Source organism: Schistocerca americana, chromosome 8 (assembly GCF_021461395.2).
Source record: "Schistocerca americana isolate TAMUIC-IGC-003095 chromosome 8, iqSchAmer2.1, whole genome shotgun sequence".
Lineage (NCBI taxonomy): Eukaryota > Metazoa > Arthropoda > Insecta > Orthoptera > Acrididae > Schistocerca > Schistocerca americana.
In genome coordinates, this window is record NC_060126.1 from 187,667,701 (window position 1) to 187,688,286 (window position 20,586).

The following is a 20,586-nucleotide window of genomic DNA, read 5'->3' on the forward strand; positions in this document are numbered from 1 at the left end:
TATCGCGCCGTATGGTAACTTCAAATCTACTGAACAGATTGGCATGATTCTTCGTTTCCGATGATGCTAACTGAATTGTCTACGAGTTTTACCACTTTTATTCCGATCCATCAACTACAAATATTTTTACTTGGCCTACGAAGTCGAAAAATCGATGGAAAAAAAAACCTATTTTTTTCAAATGGCCGCCATTTTGTTTCTTATGGTCCAAATAACTTAAGTGAGGTACAACTCCTAAAGACTCTTATATACTTCGCTAACGTCAACTCAATTTTGATTTCAGGTGAATCGGCTGACCTGTGACATACCACGCGTGGAGGTCTACATTGAAATATTGTTTCGTTCTGACGGCACTTCCGCCTTTGCTCTTCGACATTTCCGGTCGAAAAAATTCCAGTTTGTAGAGGAAATATCACTAAACATTTTGACCAAATTTGATATTGATACCTATAAAACATCCCAAGAAAAAAATTCTCAAAAACATGCTTTTTTCGCGCCAAAAATAGTAAACCTCCCCTTAAGCAGTGCAAACACACAAATAGAAAAAGTTGATGGTTTAAAGTTGTATATACACAGTATAGCTACAACAAAACCTAAGGATTCACATATAATATTGGTCGTTAAAATTTTTTTGCTGTTTCTTCTGAGGGTGTGGTTAGGCAGGATCCTAAGCACACAATTTAAATTGCAGCAGCTGAATGTATCTGACAAGCACAAAATTTCACTTTTGTGCGCCGAATGTTCTGCGGGTTACCTGGCTGGGTAAATGTTCCATCCAGCACTTCGGCTTTTCTGTGGACAAGCCAATCAAATGTGACATTGCTCAAGAATTCACCTTGCACTTGTTCTTGGTGGGCAATTATACTTTTTGCCAACTTTATTGCAATATTTATAATCTATGAAACAACTAAAATCAATAAGAAAAACTAACCTTGAAGCTTGGCCTCTTTTAGCATGTGTTCATTACCTTTAAGACACATCAAACACAAATGTGCCAGTAATTTTTTAAATAATGGCATAAATGGCTGGTTTTCTGGCCCAAAAATTTTCTAAGTGGGTGGTCCTCAGAGTGTTAAATTTTGAATGACAGTTAAATACTTGGTGATTTAAGAAATTTATCACACCTTTTCACACATGACATAATTCGTCTCGCGTAAAAGGTAATTTCCTTTGAAAGTAAAGCTTCTCAAATCACCACTTGCAAAATTTTCCTGTGAATTACTAGAAATGTAAACAGTTGCAGTGTCATGCTCATCTAAAGCAATGATTGTAGCAATGATGTATTGCATAGTCTTAGTACTGGAGCCTTTGACACATTTTGTTGTCTGCAGATGCTTGCATGTACATTTTGTTTTGTTGTAAATGGCACATATTCTTTGCAACTGAAGTTATTCTCTTGTTTTATGCTGCAATATTATCCTGCAGCAGCAGGTTAAATTAACATTCTTTGTTAGAGTATCAGTCCTCACCAGTAAAAAGTTACAAAAAAACTGAAAATTAAAAAAATGAAAAATTGTCAGAATTCTAAAAAATTTCTTTGTTTTTCCCAGATTTCCCAGGGCATATACACCCTGTGTATCACTGTTTATGAGGTGACATAGGAAAGTAGACTCCTTCAGGGAGGAACACCGTGAAACTGCAGTCTCCTTGATAGTACAGTGTTTATAGGAGGGGCAATAACCCACCAGATGATGTTCCATCTCTGACTGAGTAAAGACCTTAACCCACATCTGAACATCTACATCCAGCATCGTCGAAGTGAATTTTGGATAAGCAATTGCTTCTCCAGTCAAATAGCTGATTCCTTGTGTCACTCACCTGACTTGGAACCCAGAGAAAAATCAACTGAGCAGGTAGAACAACTGAGGTCAAGGAGAAGAGTAGTACAACTAAGATCAAAGAGAAGACTGTGAATAGCAGATACCACAGGACAAGGATAAGATCGATCAATAGCCTGTAGACTATCAACTGATCGAAGGACGTATGTTTAATAAAACATATGGTTCTATTAATGGCCGTCAGCTGTGCCGTAAAAAACACTACATGTTCTTGGCAACAAACATTGTTCCTGACAAGCACAACCTGTAAAAGTATATACTGTCCTATTCCTGATTTTGGAGCCACTGGAGTAAATGACACTAACAACTCAATATTACTGAGGAATGGATGCTGTAAGCTCATGTGGGTAACAAACTCTAGGTCCTTTAAGTATGTAGGTTGGACCTAATCCATGGTCTGGGTACTGAGAGCAAGTGTCAAGGGGTCACACTCCCTGTATCAAAAAAGAAAACGCTACGTTGGATGATCAGAGAACTGTCCTATGTTGATTGCAGTGAATTAAAGTTGGCTCCATTGGAACTGACGAAAAGCTCCCTGCTTCAGTGAATAGACTGTCTACAGGATTAGGCATGAAAAGTGCCGGTGGCCAGTTTCACTTCATGATAATGTACTGAATCCAATAATTTCAAAATGTCACTGAGTTATAAATGTGGCAACCATTGTCCAGCTGGGATGAGTCTAAAGCAGGGTAAACATGGATGAATATAGGACAGCTGTGTCAGCTTTCAAGTAGCAGAATGACAAGTGTTGGGTGTCTAAACATACTTCTTGACCAGGATGAAATATGGTACAAGGCCAGAAATACATGTCATGTTTCTGGAGAAGAAAACTGGAAGCCTTGGCAAGCAATTCTGTAATAAATCCAGCATTAATAGGACACTCACATCTATTAAATATTTATATAATAGAGGGAAACATTCCACGCGGGAAAAATATATCTAAAAACAAAGTTGACGTAACTTACCAAACGAAAGCGTTGGCATGTTGATAGACACACAAACAAACACAAACACACACACAAAATTTAAGCTTTCGCAACCAACGGTTACTTCATCAGGAAAGAGGGAAAGACGAAAGGATGCGGGTTTTAAGGGAGAGGGTAAGGAGTCATGCCAATCCTGGGAGCGGAAAGACTTACCTTAGGGGGAAAAAAGGACAGGTATACACTCGTACGCGCGCGCGCGCCCACACACACACACACACACACACACACACACACACACACACACTTGATAGACACACAAACAAACACAAACACACACACAAAATTTAAGCTTTCGCAACCAACGGTTGCTTCATCAGGAAAGAGGGAAAGACGAAAGGATGCAGGTTTTAAGGGAGAGGGTAAGGAGTCATGCCAATCCTGGGAGCGGAAAGACTTACCTTAGGGGGAAAAAAGGACAGGTATACACTCGTACGCGCGCACACACACACACACACACACACACACACACACACACACATATCCATCCGCACATATACAGACACAAGTAGTGTCTACTTGTGTCTGTATATGTGCGGATGGATTGTGTGTGTGTGTGTGTGTGTGTGTGTGTGTGTGTGTGTGTGTGTGTGTGTGTGTGTGCGCGCGCGCGCGCGAGTGTATACCTGTCCTTTTTTCCCCCCTAAAGGTAAGTCTTTCCGCTCCCGGGATTGGAATGACTCCTTACCCTCTCCCTTAAAACCCACATCCTTTCGTCTTTCCCTCTCCTTCCCTCTTTCCTGATGAAGCAACCGTTGGTTGCGAAAGCTTGAATTTTGTGTGTGTGTTTGTTTGTGTGACTATCAACATGCCAACACTTTCATTTGGTAAGTAACATCATCTTTGTTTTTGAATCTATTAAATATTTAGGCATAAGTAACATTGCAAAGTTATATGAAATGGAATGAGCAGGTCAGTTTGCTAGTAGGGAAGGCGAATGCTCAAGTATTTTAGGAAAGTGTAGATCACTCATGAAGGAGATGGCATACAGAATGCTAGTGCATTCTTCAGTACCCTACCAGGACGGATTAATGGAAAACATTAAAGCAATTCAGAGGAATGTTGCTAGATTTGTTACTGAAAGGTTCTATCAACATGCAAGTATTACAGAGGTGCTTTACAAACAAAAATGGCAACTCCAGGAGGGAAGAAGATGCTCTTTGTGTGAGGTACTTCTGCAGAAATTCAGAGAACTGGCATTTGAGGATGTCTGCAGGATGATTCTGCTGCCACAGATGTATACAGGGTGTATCAAAAGGAATCTTCAGATTTTGAAAAAATCATAACTGTTATGTTATTTGAGATATGTTCATGAACAACATACTGCCGGAAAAAGCAAACTCTTGAGTTCTACATGGTTCCCAATAGGTAGCAGCAGTGTGCACTTACGTCAGTTCTAGTAAAAATGGTGTCGGGACAACAAAGCATTTTGTGTTATAAGCTTTGTGCAGTGTGGATCAGTAATAGCTGTACAGCGTGACTTTCGTACTAGGTATGGTGTGGATCCTATTACAGTACAGAGCATTAGATGATGGCATGAACAATTGTGAGAAACGGGTTGCTTGCGTAAAGGCAAATTGCTTGCGTAAAGGCAAACCGCTGGGCCGTCCCTGAGTGTCTGACACATCCGCCATAGTTTCACAAGGAGTCCGCACATATCTCGATATGCTCGACAACTTTATTTTCTTATAGTTGAAGACTGATTTTAACAACTTCATTTAGGAACAGGATGGGGCACTGCCACACTGGCATTTGGAAGTGCTGCAATTTTTAAATCAAAGGATTACTGAATGATGGATTGATCACACTGGACCAAATGATTTAGCGTTACATTACTGGCCTCCAAGGTCACCGGACCTGACTGTACGTGATCATTTCTTGTGGGGATTCATAAAAGACTGTTTACGTGCCTCCGTTACCAACAACAATGAATGAACTGAGACCTCGCATAACAGCAGCTGTGTAAGCTGTAACTCAAGACACGCTCGTTGCTGTGTGGGAACAACTTGAATACCGCATTGACAAGTGCCTTGCATCTCAAGGGGGGCATGCTGAACACCTATGAAAACGCATGGAAAAAAAAAAAAAAAAAAAAAAAAAAAAAAAAAAAAAGACTTTGAGTATCCCATTCATCAAAAAACAAAATTCATCATATATGTTTATTAGTTTCAGAAATATAGATGTTCCAAAACGGATGAATCTTTTTAATACATTGTGTATTTCATGTAAGGACCACAAAGATAAGAGGCGAGAAATTTGGGCTGATGCAGAGGATTTCAGACAGTATTTCGCTTCACTCTATTTGCAAGTGGAACAGGAATGGAAATGACTACTAGTGCTACATGGTACCCTCCGCCATGTATAGTAGTATGGTGGCTTGCGGAGTATGTAACCATATTTAGATGTAGAAAGTGTTCAAGCAGAGGCCCTTCATATGGCTTCTTGGAGCTGGCCCTCAGTCAGGAGTGAAGATTGGAAGCTATATCAAATGCAAAAACAATTTTGACATACAGTGCAGGGATGCCCATTGGTCAGACGGAGACACTAACCCACTGATGGCTATAAGGAAGATAGTAACACTCAGCAGGAAGCCTTGGGAATGCTATTCTTTTGACCTTAAGGGTGTCGAGCAATGTACCAACTCTAACCCAAAATGATCAGAAGGATAAAAGTTGAATAAATAGACGTTTGCAGAGCACATTGATGAGGCTCACTGGTCGGTAGCTGTAGATGGACATTGTGTTTTTGCTTGCTTTATGGACTGGAATGATGACACATTTTGTTATTGTGGAGAGAGAACATCTGCGAGCCAAGTAAGGTTGAAGATCCTGAATAAATTGAGTCTGTGAACTGCATTCATGTGCTAATCATCTGATTATGAATAGAATCAGAGGCTGGTGGTGTATAGCGAGACGAGTTAAGAGCTTGTAGTAGTCGCAGTCAGTAAAATGTTCATTATATAACTCAGGGTTACAAGGGGTAATGAATAATGTGATGTCTTCAACTTGTCTTTATGCATTTGATAATTAGCCAACTAAGAAGTGGATGCCGATATTGTCACAAAGTGGGTTGCTAGGTGTTCACAATACATCAATAGAAATACACCATGAAGGAACAATTGTTGATCTTTGGCAGCCCAGTGGGCTATAGAGGTTGGCTCACACCTAGGATGAAGGCGAATGTGTTCCCAGGGAGAGACTCTGCACAGACACAATTAAAAGTGATGTTTATGGTCTGTGAAAGATGTTAGTTGAAACACTGCAGGGCCCTTCAGCCGTCCATATAGGAATCATGAGATTGGGGAAAGAGATCTTCATGTTTACTACTGAGAATGTGCCATGAGCGGAAACACAGTGTGTACGGGTGTCATCATTGAGATCAGAAAGAAGTGTTCTAGCTTCAGCCAACCCGGATTGAGTAGAGTTTCTCTCATTAGTGGAACATTTATGGGCAGTGTGGACTATATGAACTTTATAGCTACTCAATGACAACATGTGTATGTTTGGATTCTCGTACTCACGACAAGTTTCCGAGTTGAAGAGTGAACCTTTTCATGTAATACAAGCTACTCAATGACAACATGTGTATGCTTGGATTCTGGTACTCATGACAAGTTTCCGAGTTGAAGAGTGAACCTTTTCAGGTAATACAAGCTATCATTTCAACACAAGCTATCATTTCAACCCAATTGTCTGCAACTTACATAATTTAAGGAAGGTTATTTTCATCAGCTCCCCTTTATAGTAGCCATGTAACAATCACCAAGGTGGTGTTCTATAGCATGTCTGTTTACTGTAGCAGTTGGTCATGTTTGTTCACCACAATAGTAAGTTATTGAATTTTGTCTTAATTCTGACATCAAAAATTTTGAGACACAGTCATTTCTATTGATAACAGTAAATAAAGTGGGACTAGATTTCCGTAAAACATAGTGTGTTAACCACTATGTCCTTTTGCTCTGTGAGGAAAATTAACTTCACTGCTTTTTTTAATATGCAAGGTTCATCTATTCCTTTCATAAATGTCGAAACACTTTCTTCACACCCTACCTACAACTAAATGACTAATAGCTCAACAATTCTTCAGTAAATGTTACATCCACCAACATATAATAGTGCTTACACTCCAATTGTATCATGTTGTTGTTGTTGTGGTCTTCAGTCCTGAGATTGGTTTGATGCAGCTCTCCATGCTACTCTATCCTGTGCAAGCCTCTTCATCTCCCAGTACCTACTGCAACCTACATCCTTCTGAATCTGCTTAGTGTATTCATCTCTTGGTCTCCCTCTTCGATTTTTACCCTCCACGCTGCCCTCCAATGCTAAACTTGTGATCCCTTGATGCCTCAAAACATGTCCTACCAACCGATCCCTTCTTCTAGTCAAGTTGTCCCACAAACTTCTCTTCTCCCCAATCCTATTCAGTACCTCCTCATTAGTTAAGAGATCTACCCACCTTATCTTCAGTATTCTTCTATAGCACCACATTTCGAAAGCTTCTATTCTCTTCTTGTCCAAACTATTTATCGTCCATGTTTCACTTCCATACATGGCTACACTCCATACAAATACTTTCAGAAACGACTTCCTGACACTTAAATCTATACTCGATGTTAACACATTTCTCTTCTTTAGAAAAGCTTTCCTTGCCATTGCCAGTCTACATTTTATATCCTCTCTGCTTCGACCATCATCTGCTATTTTACTCCCTAAATAGCAAAACCCCTTTACTACTCTAAGTGTCTCATTTCCTAACCTAATTCCCTCAGCATCACCCGACTTAATTTGACTACATTCCATTATCCTCGTTTTGCTTTTGTTGATGTTCATCTTATATCCTCCTTTCAAGACACTGTCCATTCCCTTCAACTGCTCTTCCAAGTCCCTTGCTGTCTCTGACAGAATTACAATGTCATCGGCGAACCTCAAAGTTTTTATTTCTTCTCCATGAATTTTAATACCTGCTCCGAATTTTTCTTTTGCTTCCTTTACTGCTTGCTCAATATACAGATTGAATAACATCGGGGAGAGGCTACAACCCTGTCTCACTCCTTTCCCAACCACTGCTTCCCTTTCATGCCCCTCGACTCTTATAACTGCCATCTGGTTTCTGTACAAATTGTAAATAGCCTTTCGCTCCCTGTATTTTACCCCTGCCACCTTCAGAATTGTATCATATCCATCCTAAATGCTCCTTCCCCTATACTCTCAACGTTTGTGGTACTCACACTTATTTAGATGCAGAGTTGCTTTACAAATACAAAGCAACCACCACCACTGTCTTTCAGATTACAATTATAATGCTAGTGTGGCTATAAGGATAGTGTTTTCATTCCATCACTGCTATTTCTAGAACTGATTACTCATGGCTGTAGTGTAACAAAATTACTAGAGCCCTGACCTAATAATGCCATAAAAGACCGCAATCAAACAAGTTCTATATCTACATCTACATTTATAATCCGCAAGCCACCCAACGGTGTGTGGCGGGAAGAACGACTGTCTGAAAGCCTCCGTGCGCGCTCTAATCTCTCTAATTTTACATTCGTGATCTCCTCGGGAGGTATAAGTAGGGGGAAGCAATATATTCGATACCTCATCCAGAAACGCACCCTCTCGAAACCTGGCGAGCAATCTACACCGCGATGCAGAGCGTCTCTCTTGCAGAGTCTACCACTTGAGTTTATTAAACATCTCCGTAACGCTATCATGGTTACCAAATAACCCTGTGACGAAACGCGCCGCTCTTCTTTGGATCTACTCTATCTCCTCCGTCAACCCGATCTGGTACGGATCCCACACTGATGAGCAATACTCAAGTATAGGCCGAACGAGTGCTTTGTAAGCCACCTCCTTTGTTGATGGACTACATTTTCTAAGGACTCTCCCAATGAATCTCAATCTGGTACCCGCCTTACCAACAATTAATTTTATATGATCATTCCACTTCAAATCGTTCCGCACGCATACTCCCAGATATTTTACAGAAGTAACTGCTACCAGTGTTTGTTCCGCTATCATATAATCATACAATAAAGGATCCTTCTTTCTATGTATTCGCAATACATTACATTTGTCTATGTTAAGGGTCAGTTGCCACTCCCTGCACCAAGTGCCTATCTGCTGCAGATCTTCCTGCATTTCGCTACAATTTTCTAATGCTGCAACTTCTCTGTATACTACAGCATCATCCGCGAAAAGCCGCATGGAACTTCCGACACTATCTACTAGGTCATTTATATATATTGTGAAAAGCAATGGTCCCATAACACTCCCTTGTGGCACGCCAGATGTTACTTTAACGTCTGTAGATGTCTCTCCATTGATAACAACATGCTGTGTTCTGTTTGCTAAAAACTCTTCAATCCAGCCACACAGCTAGTCTGATATTCCGTAGGCTCTTACTTTGTTTATCAGGCGACAGTGCGGAACTGTATCGAACGCCTTCCGGAAGTCAAGAAAAATAGCATCTACCTGGGAGCCTGTATCTAATATTTTCTGGGTCTCATGAACAAATAAAGCGAGTTGGGTCTCACACGATCGCTGTTTCCGGAATCCATGTTGATTCCTACATAGTAGATTCTGGGTTTCCAAAAATGACATGATACTCAAGCAAATTAAAATTCTACAACAGATCGACGTCAGGGATATATATGTCTATAGTTTTGCGCATCTGCTCGACGACCCTTCTTGAAGACTGGGACTACCTGTGCTCTTTTCCAATCATTTGGAACCTTCTGCTCCTCTAGAGACTTGCGGTACACGGCTGTTAGAAGGGGGGCAAGTTCTTTCGCGTACTCTGTGTAGAATCGAATTGGTATCCCGTCAGGTCAGGTCAGGTCCAGTGGACTTTCCTCTGTTGAGTGATTCCAGTTGCTTTTCTATTCCTTGGACACTTATTTCGATGTCAGCCATTTTTTCGTTTGTGCGAGGATTTAGAGAAGGAACTGCAGTGCGGTCTTCCTCTGTGAAACAGCTTTGGAAAAAGGTGTTTAGTATTTCAGCTTTATGCGTGTCATCCTCTGTTTCAATGCCATCATCATCCCAGGGTGTCTGGATATGCTGTTTCGAGCCACTTACTGATTTAACGTAAGACCAGAACTTCCTAGGATTTTCTGTCAAGTCAGTACATAGAATTTTACTTTCGAATTCACTGAACGCTTCACGCATAGCCCTCCTTACACTAACTTTGACATCGTTTAGCTTCTGTTTGTCTGAGAAGTTATGGATGCGTTTAAATTTGCAGTGAAACGCTCTTTGCTTTCGCAGTAGTTTCCTAACTTTGTTGTTGTACCACGGTGGGTTTTTCCCGTCCCTCACAGTTTTACTCGGCACGTACCTGTCTAAAACGCATTTTACGATTGCCTTGAACTTTTTCCATAAACACTCAACATTGTCAGTGTCGGAACAGAAATTTTCGTTTTGATCTGTTAGGTAGTCTGAAATCTGCCTTCTATTACTCTTGCTAAACAGATAAACCTTCCTTCCTTTTTTTATATTCCTATTTACTTCCATATTCAGGGATGCTGCAACGGCCTTATGATCACTGATTCCCTGTTCTGCACATACAGAGTCGAAAAGTTCGGGTCTGTTTGTTATCAGTAGGTCCAAGATGTTATCTCCACGAGTCGGTTCTCTGTTTAATTGCTCGAGGTAATTTTCGGATAGTGCACTCAGTATAATGCCACTCGATGCTCTGTCCCTACCACCCGTCCCAAACATCTGAGTGTCCCAGTCTATATCTGGTAAATTGAAATCTCCACCTAAGACTATAACATGCTGAGAAAATTTATGTGAAATGTATTCCAAATTTTCTCTCAGTTGTTCTGCCACTAATGTTGCTGAGTCGGGAGGTCGGTAAAAGGAGCCAATTATTAACCTAGCTCGGTTGTTGAGTGTAACCTCCACCCATAATAATTCACAGGAACTATCCACTTCTACTTCACTACAGGATAAACTACTGCTAACAGCGACGAACACTCCACCACCGGTTGCATGCAATCTATTCTTTCTAAACACCATCTGTACCTTTGTAAAATTTCGGCAGAATTTATCTCTGGCTTCAGCCAGCTTTCTGTAACTATAACGATTTCAGCTTCGGTGCTTTCTATCAGCGCTTGAAGTTCTGGTACTTTACCAATGCAGCTTCGACAGTTTACAATTACAATACCGATTGCTGCTTGGTCCCCGCATGTCCTGACTTTGCCCCGCACCTGTTGAGGCTGTTGCCCTTTCTGTACTTGCCCAAGGCCATCTAACCTAAAAAACCGCCCAGCCCACACCACACAACCCCTGCTACCCGTGTAGCTGCTTGTTGCGTGTAGTGGACTCCTGACCTATCCAGCGGAACCCGAAACCCCACCACCCTATGGCGCAAGTCAAGGAATCTGCAGCCCACACGGTCGCAGAACCGTCTCAGCCTCTGATTCAGACCCTCCACTCGGCTCTGTACCAAAGGTCCACAGTCAGTCCTGTCGACGATGCTGCAGATGGTGAGCTCTGCTTTCATCCCACTAGCGAGACTGGCAGTCTTCACCAAATCAGATAGCCGCCGGAAGCCAGAGAGTATTTCCTCCGATCCATAGCGACACACATCATTGGTGCCGACATGAGCGACCACCTGCAGATGGGTGCACCCTGTACCCTTCATGGTATTCGGAAGGACCCTTTCCACATCTGGAATGACTCCCCCCCCCCCCCCTGTATGCACACGGAGTGCACATTGGTTTTCTTCCCCTCTCTTGCTGCCATATCCCTAAGGGGCCCCATTACGCGCCTGACGTTGGAGCTCCCAACTACCAGTAAGCCCACCCTCTGCAACCGCCCGGATCTTGCAGACTGAGGGGCAACCTCTGGAACAGGACAAGCAGCCATGTCAGGCCGAAGATCAGTATCAGCCTGAGACAGAGCCTGAAACCGGTTCGTCAGACAAACTGGAGAGGCCTTCCGTTCAGCCCTCTGGAATGTCTTTCGCCCACTGCCACACCTTGAGAAGACCTCCCACTCTACCACAGGTGAGGGATCAGCCTCAATGCGGGCAGTATCCCGGGCAACCAGAGTCGTAGTCCAATCGGGGGATGCGTGGGACGAGCTGGCCGTCCCCGACAAACCCCCATCCGGACCCCCACAGTGATGCCCATTGGCAACAGCCTCAAGCTGTGTGACCGAAGCCAACACTGCCTGAAGCTGGGAGCGAAGGGATGCCAACTCAGCCTGCATCCGAACACAGCAGTTGCAGTTCCTATCCATGCTAAAAACTGTTGTGCAAAGAACATCTGAACTAATCTACAGAGAGCGCAAACAGATCGACACAAAATTTAAATGGTTATTAAAATACAAGATTGCCTAGTAAATGCAGTAATGCTGCTACTTGCGCACTGCTGACACACTGCTCGACGGCGGAAGGAGACTATTCGATTTTACACTATTCAGGACAATAGACTTCTTATACTATGGCAGAAAATAAGTCCTTCCATAAACAAACAATTTGGAACCAACCTATTTTGCATTGAGAAGTACCTCATAAGGTCTGGATGTCTAGAAATAATATCATATTTGGCATATGTCCACTTTTCTTGTTTTACAGGGTAATTTCATAGGGCATGACAGAAAACAAGAAAAATATATTTATTCTACAAAAACAAGCAGAAAGAATAATCTCTAGCCAGTGGAGTGAATATCTACATCACATACATATTCCTCAACCTACCATATGGTGCATGGCAGAAAGTACCCTGTACCACTACTAGTAATTTGTTTTTCTGTTCCACTCTGAAATAGAACGAGGGAACACCAAGTATCATAATGCCTCCATACAAGCCCTAATTTCTCTTATTTTATCTTCATGGTCCTTGTGGGAAATGTACTTTGGCAACAGCAGAATCATTCTGCAGTCAACTCAAATAGTTATCAACTAAATTTTTGGGGTGGGGGGAACAAAAACAAAAAAGCTGTCTTCTCTCCAAAGGATTCCTATTTGAATTAATGAAGAATCTCCTTAATACCCATATGTTGTTCAAACCTACCAGTAATAAATATAGATTAGATTAGGTTGGATTCAGTTTTTGTTCCATAGACCCAAAAATGAGATGATCCGTGGGTGTAGAATATGTCAGAAATCATTGCATAAAAAAACATACAACATTTGAATGTAACACTCACTCCCTGATCATTTGTCAGGAGACTGTCAACATATGTGAATACATTACAATAAACTGGGACAACTAATATTTATGGGATTAATACATTGCCAGAATGAAACATAGTTATGCACTTTCAATAAATTTATCATAAACAAAATACCTGATCTTAAGTGCTATCAAAACTGTTATCGAAACAGACATCTATACTTAAGATGGTGATGGAGGGATGAATGGATGGCTGGAGATGTTTGTATAGGGACATGACAGCAAGGTCTTTAGCACCCACGTAAAAACACATTGAGATGATTGTGAGTAAAATACACTAACTGGGAAGATAAAAAAGCATGTAAAACAAAGGTAACAAAAGTTGGAAGACTATGTGTGTACCCACACAGAAGTTGAGATGAAGTATTGCATCAGTAGTAATACATTAATGACATAGGAAGAAAGTGGTATAAGGAGATCAAACAATATAACAGATCGATGTGGCTGGCTGGCCACAAGAAAAAAAAGGAGGAGCCACCCACTCTGCAAAACACTAAAACCTCCAGCCTAGAAGTTTAGGCCAGAGTCCAGACACATCACAAAAATTTAAAGCCTTTGTTACACTCATCTCATAATCAGCTAAACTAGAGGGCAGATAACTTCCAATATTTGCTTCTGCCCTTGCATCACGGTGTAAAATTTGCTGTGTTAAAACATGGCAGATAGAAATGTGCATCTACAAGCATCACAAAACGTGGATCATCTCGCCATAGTAAAAATCTACTTGTGAGAGGGCAGTGCCCAATTCTAAGATGTGTGAGGGTCACTTCATTCCGCCTAAGCAACTGGCAGGAGAAAAGCCACTTTGCTAACTGCAGCTTATTGGCCGTCATCGCGAGCCATTCCTCATCCCACAATTGCATGCACTTCTTGTGGAGTGCAGAAATGACAGCCTACAAGGGTATAGGACACTGTGCCACACCCTACCCTCCGCAGGCCTCCTTGGCAGCCTCATTACCCAATATCCTTACATGACCTGGCACCCAGCAGGATGACGTCTGCTTACCCTGCCATTGGAGCGAGTATAGTTGGTCATATATCAGCTGGACCAACTCCTCAGCTAGGTACAGGTTCTGTAACAATTGTAAGGCACTAAGGGAATCGGAGCAGATGAGAAACTGTTTGCTCTGAATATGATGCATCTGCTCCAGTGCCTTCAGGATTGCATGGAGCTCCACTGCAAAAATGGTATACCCGTCAGGAATGCGAATCCTAGTGACATGGTCAGGGAACACTACTTGTTTGGAGCCATCAGTGTAAACAACTGTGAAACCGTGATGCATATCTAAAACGTTAGAAAACAGAGACTGGAATGTAAAATCTGGTGTACTATCTTCCTTAAAATTAGTCAAATCTAAAATAAGTCGAAGTCTCTGGTGGAAGTCTGCTCCAACCCCAACATAAAACATTATGACCAACCACTTCCATCTCTAAAAGGCAATCCTGTGCGCAAGTCCCTTAGGGCCTCGTTGCTTGTTGCTGGTTATGGAAAAGCCATGCCAGTGGAAGCCGAGCAATGGTATGGTATGCAAGCGTGTATGGTGGGGACAGTGTTTTATATAGTTGGTGCGCCGTAAGTATCCGTCACCTGACATGAAATGGTGATTCACCAGCCTCTGCACAGAGGCTTGGTGTGAGACTTGTTCTGAATGCCCCAGTGGCCAACTGAATCCCTTCATGGTGCACCATTTCCAACATCTTTCAATAGGGCCTCGCTGACCCATACACCGTGCACCCATAATTGAGCCGATATCGCACAAATGGCCTGTAAAATAGGAGCAGACAAATCCTGTCAGCTAAGACACTTTAAAATACTGAGAGCCTTAAGCGACTGTTTCTTCAGGTACTTAAGATGTGGCGATTGTAGTTTTGGTGTTGGAAAAATGTTGTACAAAAATTTTGTAATAACTGTCTAAGTTAACAGGTGTGTTATTACATGCCCATTATCGCAAAATTCATTGTTATGTTGCCCATACTAGCTTGATGTGCTATCGTACTATCCATATTCAAAGCTTTGACATATTAATTTTCTGAATTATGAAACAATTTGTTCCATATTATTTTAGTTTAACAGATTAAGCACTTGGTATGGCAAGAAGTAGGCAGTAAACACTCAGAGAGAGCGCATGTGTGTATGTCGTACACTGTCTTCTAATGTTGTTTTAATAATGTCCACCTCCCATAACCCACTTTCTACATTTGCCAATTCTGTGTCATCAGCGTAGTCTCTTGATCACCTACTAGTATTGTGTTAGTGTTATAGTCATCTTATTGAGTAGGAATTAGTTAGGAAGAATATCAGAGTCAAAGATTGAACACAATTAATGACTGAGGTCTGGGACAAAAATTAACTTGAGTTCAAAAGAAGCAATGGTGAGTATGTGTTCTGCACTGGCGAACTGAGAGGCAGGAAGTTTGACAGAGCTTGAAGAGAGTAGAAATGTATATCACAGGCAGGGAAATATGTCCCAAAAATGTAATACAAAATGAAACAATTCTGTAGCTGTTTGCAAAGGTAGAAGGATGCTCATCAGAGAGAGGCACAGTTCAAAGACACAAATTCGCAATTTTTGGAGATCAGGAAAGTATTTTTTCCCTGAAGATTTAAAAGATATATAAGAAGTATCTTATTATTAATTTTTTTTTTTTGGTCATTCAATGGCCATGCAAGCTCTCTATTACATTTTTCTTTATTCAAAAATTCTCCAAGAGTGTTTTCTGTTGTTCTGAATGAAACAAAAAACAGAGCAACCTTTCATTTTCAAACACTGATTATCGCAATGGTCACTCTATAAGATGATTATCATCGTAGCTTTTACTAATGACCATGAATGAAGTTAACATTAATAACAATTATATTCACACCTCTTATTTGAAATGTTTCTGCCAATCTCTGTAGATTCTTATTGCGTGCATCTATTCGAGTATTATGATCTTCTTCCTCTTTCTGAAGTTTTCCAAGAGTCATCTGCTCTTGGCTTGTTTCTTCCAATACTCGCTCCTCATCCCTAGATATCTGCTGAAGTTCAATCTCCATCTGAAAGCAAATACAACACAAATCAAAATACAACACTCAAAGAAGAAACATAAACACAGAGCAGGGGATGTGATAGGCTATGGATAAAATACATCTAATCTTTATAACAACAATATAATTCATATACTCCCATAAAGCATATCTTCTTTGCTAAATTTAAACTTTTATTAGGAACATAGATGACACAGAAAATCAGCATTAAACTGTTTTCATCACAGCATAAACTATGTATTTATTTATTCTTTCTTTCAAACAATGGAAAACTCAGGATGGAATGTAACAATACCAGAGAAGGAAAGTTGCTACTCACCATATAGCGGAGATGCTGAATCACGATAGGCACAATAAAGAGATGAAGAGATTCACAAACTCATAGCTTTCGGCCATTAAGGCCTTTGTCAGCAGGACACACACACACACACACACACACACACACACACACACACACACACACACACACAAACGCAACTTGCAGACACGTCTGCAGTCTTGGAGAGCTGAAACTACACTGCGGGCGCTTTTACGTTCAAAAAATTAAGGTTTTTCCCGCCACTTACAACATTTTTTTTTTTATCCCTCCCATCAAATTTCCTATGTTCACAACGTTAACTCATACCTTTTTATGCATTAACATGTGTCTATAATTCTTTAAAGGATTTCATCCTGCTTTCAGCTTTTTTTTTTTTTTTTTTTATTTATTTATTTTCCGCAAGAAAAGTTTATAATTTTTCCACAATTTACACTTCATGGAATAATGTTCATGGAGGAAAAAAAAAACCCACCTTATTTGACGTAACATAGTGCGGATTCTGTTTTGTTTTAGGGCACAAAAACAACTAGGGTCACATGTGCCCATGCCAGAACCGTAGAACATGGGGGAGGAGGAAGAAGAAGAAGAAGAAGAAGGAGAAGAAGGAGTTAAAAATGACTACAAGTTAAGCCCAATCGGTGGAAGGAAAGACAGTTAAAAACAAGGAGAAAGGTCCATAAAATATGCCACAGAAACACTCAGGTCCTGAACAAAAGATTAAATGTCATTCACATATGATGAATAAAAAGTAAAACATGGTCAACAGTCCACGCTCCATACACTAAAACAGCCAATAACTCAGACAGCAAACGTAAACGAGAATGTAAGTGGTTAAAAAAAGGGCATTCCATCAGGAAATGGTGAACCGTCCGAGGTTGAGGGCAATGAGCACAAAGTGATAAGGGAGCATCACTTAACAAATGCCAATGGCTGAAAAGCCAGTTCCCAATATGCAACCTAGCTAAAATATTCTCAGGGCTAGAAGGCCGAGAGGATGTCGTCCAAGCCGCTGGGAGAGGCTTAATTCCCTGGAGCTTGTTCCCATGAAGAGAGGACCAGTGGTGATGCCCAAGTGGCACCACCTGCCGACAGACGGCAACACCGAGATCATCGAAAGGAATGGAAGAACTAGAGGACGGAGGTACAAGGACTGCAGCCTTGGCAGCAGCAGCAGCAGCAGCAGCAGCAGCAGCAGCAACAGCTTTGTTCCCCGTCAGACAATTGTGACCAGGAACCCACATAAACATCACAATGGCTCCCTCAACAGTGAACAAGTGCTTTCCTGGACCCATCGCCTAAGGGATGAATGGTGTACAGCACACGGAGGCTCTGAAGGGCATTGAGAGAATTGGAGCAGATGACGCAATTGAAAAGCCTGTGTCACCGGATGTACTGCATGGCCAGATACAGTGTGAAGAGCTCTGCTGCAAATACTGAGCAGTGTTCCAGAAGCAGATTCCGAGAATCCTCACTGTCAATGACGAAGGCATACCCGACACCACGCTCAGTCCGAGAGCTGTCAACGTACACAAAGGTACCATCATAAAGTTTCGTGCAAAGGTCGTGAAACTTATGGCAATCGAGTGAGACCAGAGTAGTGTTCCCGGGAAGCAAACGGCAGCCAAGATGAACACGGCCTGCCGCATGAATCCAAGGTGGTGAAGGGTTCACTCGTCGGGAACGTGGCAGGTGGCATGAAGTTAAGCAGCTGGAGCAAGAGCTGATAGCGAACTCCAAGAGGTGACAGAGACGAAAGGCGCGCCCCATACTGGCGGCCAAGAAAGTCATTGCAGAAGGAAGCGTAGGATGGGTGACCAGGCATGGCAGACAGATGGCACACGTATCTACTGAGGAGAAACTCACATGATAGCGATAGTTCAGCAGCTTCAGCATACAGACTCGCAACTGGGCTAGTGTAAAAGGGTTCAGTAGCCAAACAGATACCACAATGGTGGATTGTCTTGACACGGCATAAAAGGGACGGATGTGCAGATGATAAAGGAAACACCCACAGTCTAGTTTCAAATAGGGGAGGGTAGTCAGATCTGCTCCCCACCAGGAAGTACTACTTAGGACACTAAGGGACTGAGTACAGCGGGCTGCCAGGTTACACATGTGGGAGGACCAAGAAAGTTTCCTAGTGAGGATGAGCCCAGGAATTTTGTAGTTTCAACAAACGGAAGAGCAACAGGCCCAAGATGTAAAGACAGTGGAAGAAACCAATTGCGCCGTCAGAAATTCATACAAAGGGATTTATTAGTAGGAAAGTGAAAGCCATTGTCGATGCTCCACGAGTAAAGATGAACCAAACATCCCTGAAGAGGCCATTCAAGAAGACGAGTCCATGGAGAACTGCTATAGATTAAAAAATCGTCAATGAAAAGGGAGCCAGAGATACCCAGCGGGAGACAGCTATTATAGGGTTAATGGGAATAACAAAGAGGATGAGACTCTCAGGATGAAACCCTGAGGCACACCGTTTTCCTGGATAAAGGTGTCTGACAAGGCAGAATCCACACATACCTTGAAAACTCAAGTCTTTTAAAAATTCTTGAAAGAAATGGGGTACGAGGCCATGGAAGCCCCATGTGTAAAGAGTACAGAGGATACCTCCAACAGGTGTCATAGCCTTTCTCCAAATCGAGAAACATGGCCAGAGTATGGTATTACTGCGGAAACCCATTGATGACATGGGTCGACAAAGTGGCGATATCGTCAACTGCAAAATGGTACACTCAGCATCCACACTGTGCAGTGATTAGTAAACTGTGAGACTCGAGCCATCACACCAGCCACACACGAGTCATACATTCTATCACCTTGCAAACACAGTTGGTGGAGAAATGAGGTGACATCTAGAAGGAAAGTGTTTGTCCTTGCTGGGCTTAGGTATGGGTGTGACAGTGGCTTCGCACAAGTGTCTGAGAAACGTGCCCTCTGCCCAGATGCGATTGTATGTATGAAGGAGAAAGTGCTTGCCACAAGAAAAAGGTTCCGCAACATCTGAATGTGAACACCACCCGGCCCCGGGGTGGACTATTGGGACGAAGTGAGAGCAGGATCTAGCTCCCTCATAATAAAAGCAGCATTGTAACACTCATGATTATGAGAAGAGAAAGGTATTGTCCAAGCCTCCTCCACTCGTTTCCGATGGAGGAAGGCAAGGTGATAGTAGGTGAAGCTCAAAATCTCCACAAAATAGCAGCCCAAGGTGCTGGAGACAGCAGTAGGGTTCACTACGCAGGGTGTATATGCAGGGGTGGGGTGGGGGGTGGGGGGGGGGGGGGGGGGGGGGGGGAGGGGAAAAGAGAGAGAGAGAGAGAGAGAGAGAGAGAGAGAGAGAGAGAGAGAGAGAATACACTTTTGCCGCGGTGAAAATACACTTTTTCCTTGTTAAGTGACAGAATACTTTCTCTCACCTACTGCGTATTTTCGTATTATGAAAGTGTAAATTCGAATTCCACCAAACACAGCATGTTAGTTTCTGAAACATTGAAATCAAGATTGTGATGTGCTTTTGTAATGTAACCATAGCTCATGTCATGTGATCTCACCAGCCAATGACAGTAGATACTCAGAGCTTAGGACATGTGATGTTGCTATTGACAAACAACATCACTGTTAAGTAGCGTGAACGCACAAATAGGAAAAGTTAATGGTTTAAATTAATATACATAGAGTACATATAGTATACATATAATTTTGGTCATTTTTTGCGTGTTACCCTTTAAGATACATCACACAAATGTGCCAGTAAAATTTTAAATAATGAATAAATGTCTCGGTGTTTTGGGCTTGAAGTTCTTCTAACTGGCTGGTCCTCAAAGTGTTAAGTTTGAAATGAGAGTCAAATTTAATAAATTCATACAACATTCTCACACGTAACATAATTCATGCCGCCTAAAAGGAAATTTACTTTGACACTAATGCTTCTCAAACCAACATTTGTAATATTTTCCCATGACCTGTTAGAAACAGGTTCGTTTCAACAGCTGCCAGAAAGTGTCACAAAACAGAAGTTACTGCATGTGTGCACCTACAATGACATAGGAAGCTCGTATCTTCATACGTATAAAGCATTAACTTACATTACATCATAAAAGAAACAGAACATCATAGGCTACTCGAAGAGCATCAGAATTTGGTAAACCATACTAAAATGCATAATTCGGCTTAAAGTGCGCATTCATATATCCAGATTCACAATGAAGTAGATATTAAGCTTTTCAGTG

General features: G+C 41.8%; 1 protein-coding gene across 2 annotated transcripts in view; it reads right to left on the reverse strand.

The window, feature by feature from the left end:
• The window catches only part of LOC124544662 (DNA repair protein RAD50), a 251,508-nt gene that overhangs the window by 140,170 nt on the left and 90,752 nt on the right, over nucleotides 1-20,586 (reverse strand). For both annotated transcript variants that reach the window (XM_047123280.1, XM_047123281.1), the window contains one exon: nucleotides 15,873-16,044. In XM_047123280.1, coding sequence (XP_046979236.1) covers nucleotides 15,873-16,044 — 172 coding nt within the window. The remainder of the gene's footprint in view (nucleotides 1-15,872; nucleotides 16,045-20,586) is intronic.